General features: G+C 47.6%; 1 protein-coding gene across 1 annotated transcript in view; it reads right to left on the bottom strand.

Annotated features, from left to right (window-relative positions):
- The window catches only part of LOC306926302 (ephrin type-B receptor 3-like), a gene marked incomplete at its 5' end in the record, with an annotated part of 26,751 nt that extends 24,352 nt beyond the window's left edge, over positions 1-2,399 (bottom strand). The window contains one exon of the mRNA XM_079505570.1: positions 2,313-2,399. Within this exon, the coding sequence (XP_079361696.1) occupies positions 2,313-2,399 (87 nt within the window). The remainder of the gene's footprint in view (positions 1-2,312) is intronic.
- Between the last annotated feature and the right edge of the window lie 1,588 nt (positions 2,400-3,987).

Genomic DNA, 3,987 nt, shown 5'->3' with positions numbered 1-3,987 from the left:
CAAAATGTCTTCTAAAATAGCTGATCTACAAGCTCACAACACGTTTTCAAATAGCCTAATATATGTTTAGAGTTATATGGGGCGAAGGGTTCACGTCTTTTGGCCTTGTTTTCGTAGACCCGGTTGCTTGTTTCTCTCGCGGAACCTGTCAACGCTGGGATAGACCCGTAGAAGTGCAGCCATGCACACACAGATATCACACAGGGACCGGTCCCATGGGGGGTGAGCTGGGGGTAATGGGGTTAGGAGGTGATGATTGGGGAAAGCCCTTGGAAGAAATGGGGGTCGGAGAGCGGAGACACACCAGCTAAAAGCCTGATTTATGCTTAGCTGCGCGCCGGGTTCCGTGCCCAGTAAATAGCAGATCTACAAGCTCGCAACGCGTCACATTTGTGACGCGTTGTGAGCTGGTATAGGTCTGCTATTGACGGCACGCAACACCCATGTGCATATAAATTTACGTGGACATTCATTGGACGCTCTCTGGGCTGTTTCTGCGTACATACAGTATTATACCACACAAGCCAAAGGTGGCCAGTTTGTCCAGCATCATCGACATGAAGTGCCGCGTTCATTTCCGGACACTTCCGCCTCTTATATACCGCGCCGCCCACCTGTTGTGTCCCTCTTTCGCACGCACGCACGCACGCACGCACGCACGCACGCACAACAGCCTTTGGCAAAGTTAGCCAGTCAATAAATAACAATGGCCCTGTTCATGACTAAGCTCGCCCCCTATTAGCACGAGCTGCCGTTCAGCCGCGCTAGCTGCATGCGCTGTGATGTAGCCCCATGCGCGGCGGGCCGGCGGCGCTGAAATCCGAGGGGAATAAACAACTAGCGAGCCGCGACTGTGTTTATTAACATCAAAAGACTACGAGGAGCATGTGGCTGTTACAGGCTGTTACATACCCTGATGAAGGCTAAAAGCCTATCAAAACGTTAAAATAGTCTAAATGGAGCTACATCAAGTGTTGTGTTTTCGTCTCATTCAGCTTTAATCCTCTTTTCTTTTTTTGGACCAGAGATACAAACGCATTATTGCCAGCCTTTCAGAGCCTCTCGGAGCCTCTCGGTCCAGATTCGAAGCTAATATGTAGGTGGTGGTTGGAGTTGCTCCGAAACCACAGCAGGGCGCGGTCCAGTCACAGCACAGGGCCCCCCGATTAGTCATCGCCGCGGCCTTGACCCCGAAGCCAGCCCCGAAAAGTGGGCAGAAAACGCTAATGAGTCCCGGGAGCCCTGCCGCCACGCGGGTCAGTTAAATCTGACTCAGGACCAGTGTTTACGGCCCTCTCAAAACCACACCACACAACAGGGGCCTATACTGCATGTGGCTGCAGCGCAGTCATGGAAAAGGTATACTCGTTATATACGTTTGTTTTTTTGTTTTTTACTGAAGCAGAAGAATCAATACGGCAATACAAGTTCCTCAAGATTGTACTTAAGTACAATACTTACAGTAAATGTACTTAGCTCGCCCACCCTGAGACGGTGCATGACTTCATCATACCAGAAAGGGGGGCTGCTTGGGGAAAAGGCTTTTGGGGGGGGGCAGGGGGGTGTTTGCGGGGACTCCACTGGTAGTTGTGTGGGACCTAAAAGTAATTACCCCCAGACTCGTGTTGTGTAGTAGCATGCAGCGCTACATGTTATGTTGCTAACATGGTGTGGGGAGAAGGTGTTACTCGAGCTGAAAATGAACGCCGGCTGCCTCGCCAGGCGCGCAGTAGTGGGCCACCGTTCAAAGGGAGGGGACTGTGTTAATAAATCATGGCAGAGTTCAATGTGCACACATGACCCTGTGTGGCTGCGTTTCCTTCTTTTCCTTATTTCTTTCTTTCCTTCTTTCTTCCTTACCCTCTTTCTTTGGCAAAGTCAAAACACAGATCAAGCGCACGCACGCACGCGGAGAGAACACGTCAAGCATAACACAAAACAGTCCAGAACTCGCTTCCATCGTGTGTTGTTTTTTTTTGGTGTTTTGGACCTAAAGCGCGAGGCGATGACAGGCAGCAAACACGCGACGGCATGAAAGGCATTACGAACATGGAAGATCGTCACTCATCGTGAGCAATTAGGACGACAGAAAACGATAACAGGAACAGATGGCTTATATACGTGATGGAGACCTGGTGTTGCCAATATCACTGATGATAAGGAGAGAAACCTTTGCTTGCTTTTTACAGAAAAAATAGGGAGAAAATAAAACACTTATTACTTTTTTTTTGGCACTTGAGTATATACCGTTTGACGCAGATGTCTTAAATTAAAGACAAGGTTTTCTGGTGCATTGATCTCAGCATGTGGACAGTTTTCTGAGGTTTTCTACCGCCCTGCAGGGCCTTGGGAGAGCTGCTGACCTCGTCCAGCGAGCCTGGCCGGCCTTCGTTATACATACTAGCTTTGACTTATTAGGGAATGATTTCTGACAACCGAGCGCAGTTAAAGATCAATGGCTTTTCGTTTGGTTATGTTTTTTTTTTTTTTAAGTCAAATACTTGTTAATGCCGTGCAGTATGCCGAGGCTCTAGTATACACACAAGGGTGGAAAACCTCATGTGTCCAAAAAAACGGATCAAATATACAAAACAAAGAGCAGAAGTATAGGATCTACAAGCTCAGAACGTGTCGCTTCGCACCACGTTTCGAGCTTACGGATCTGCTACTTTTGACACCTTTGTGTGACGCTGTGGTGCAATCAAGTAGGGTATTAAAGGACCACTTCACCACTTTTCATCTTCATATAATAGGTCCTCAGTAATAATGATAAAATGGCACCATTTTTTTCTGTGGTGTCATCATCGATGGGGAATCCAAGCTAATAGAAACTGCAGGCTTTTTTATAGTCTTGAAAAGTTGCAATGCGAAAATGGAAGCCATCGTTCTCACGATAATAAAACTTTTTGTAAAAAAAATCTTGTTTAAAAAAAGAATCTGCCTAACGATGATGTCACTGGTGGACGGGTTTCCGAACTGCCCACAGCCCTCCTATGAGACACAAAATTGTGCCATTTTATCATGATTATTAGTGAGGACCTATTATATGAAGATAGGTTGAAAAGTGGTGAAGTGGTCCTTCCCTAAGTTACGACAACAGAACCGGAAGAAACACTATAGTTAGAATCTGGAGATAAGAGGTTTTTTCTGGCCGACAGTGACAACATGTCTGCCCTGCGAGCAGGACAGGAATGTCACAACAGAGGCCGCGAGGGCCACTGTTGCTCGTCAGTTTGAAGGACTTCAAGCTCTTGCCCTGGCATTTGACTCCTGTGCCCTCAAACAATGCCAAGTGGCCTCGCTGCCCCGTGAAATGACAACAGTCCTGGCATGGCCGCGATCCAAACCTGCCGACTGAATCACTGAATCTTAGAGCATAATACTCCGATGTGACGCACCATGGCTATATTCCCTATATATCCGTCGCACAAAGTATGAGCCGTCAAAACGTTTAATTTATTGTTATCTTTACAGTTAATAGTTCTTGTTGTGGACAACCCTTTTTTTACGGGGACAATAAATCGACATTGATTTTTATTTTATTTTAAGTGTGTCTCCTCCTCCTAGAATATATATCCCAGACGCACTCCCCCCTCCCCTTTGACTCAGAAACACAACACCCAACGTGTATAACACCAAGGTCGCTATGGCGTGGCGGGTTTGAGGTATATGGTTCGCACAAAACCTTTAAACGTTCCCCGAGATCGTGTATGGATCGTCTGGGACGAAGCCCAGGCCATTATATAGAGGCTGGACTAATTAGGGAGGGACTGAGAGGCGTTCCTTTTCCCCACTGGCCGTCCTGCACCGGTCGAAGCCAAAAGATTCATGAATATGTGAGAGCAAAGGGGTGCAGGCAGGGGCAGCTTGTGGCGCTTAATTAACAAAGCGTGGAGAGAGAAAAAGGGCGTGAATCCCTTGAGGATCCAAAAGCTGGTGGTGTGGTTGTAAAGAAGGGGGGGGTCGTGGCTAAGCAGGGATCCCACT

This window comes from Electrona antarctica, assembly GCF_951216825.1.
Source record: "Electrona antarctica genome assembly, chromosome: 7".
NCBI classification, from domain to species: domain Eukaryota; kingdom Metazoa; phylum Chordata; class Actinopteri; order Myctophiformes; family Myctophidae; genus Electrona; species Electrona antarctica.
The sequence above is the reverse complement of the archived record's forward strand: the minus strand, read 5'-3'. Positions and strand labels throughout refer to the sequence as shown.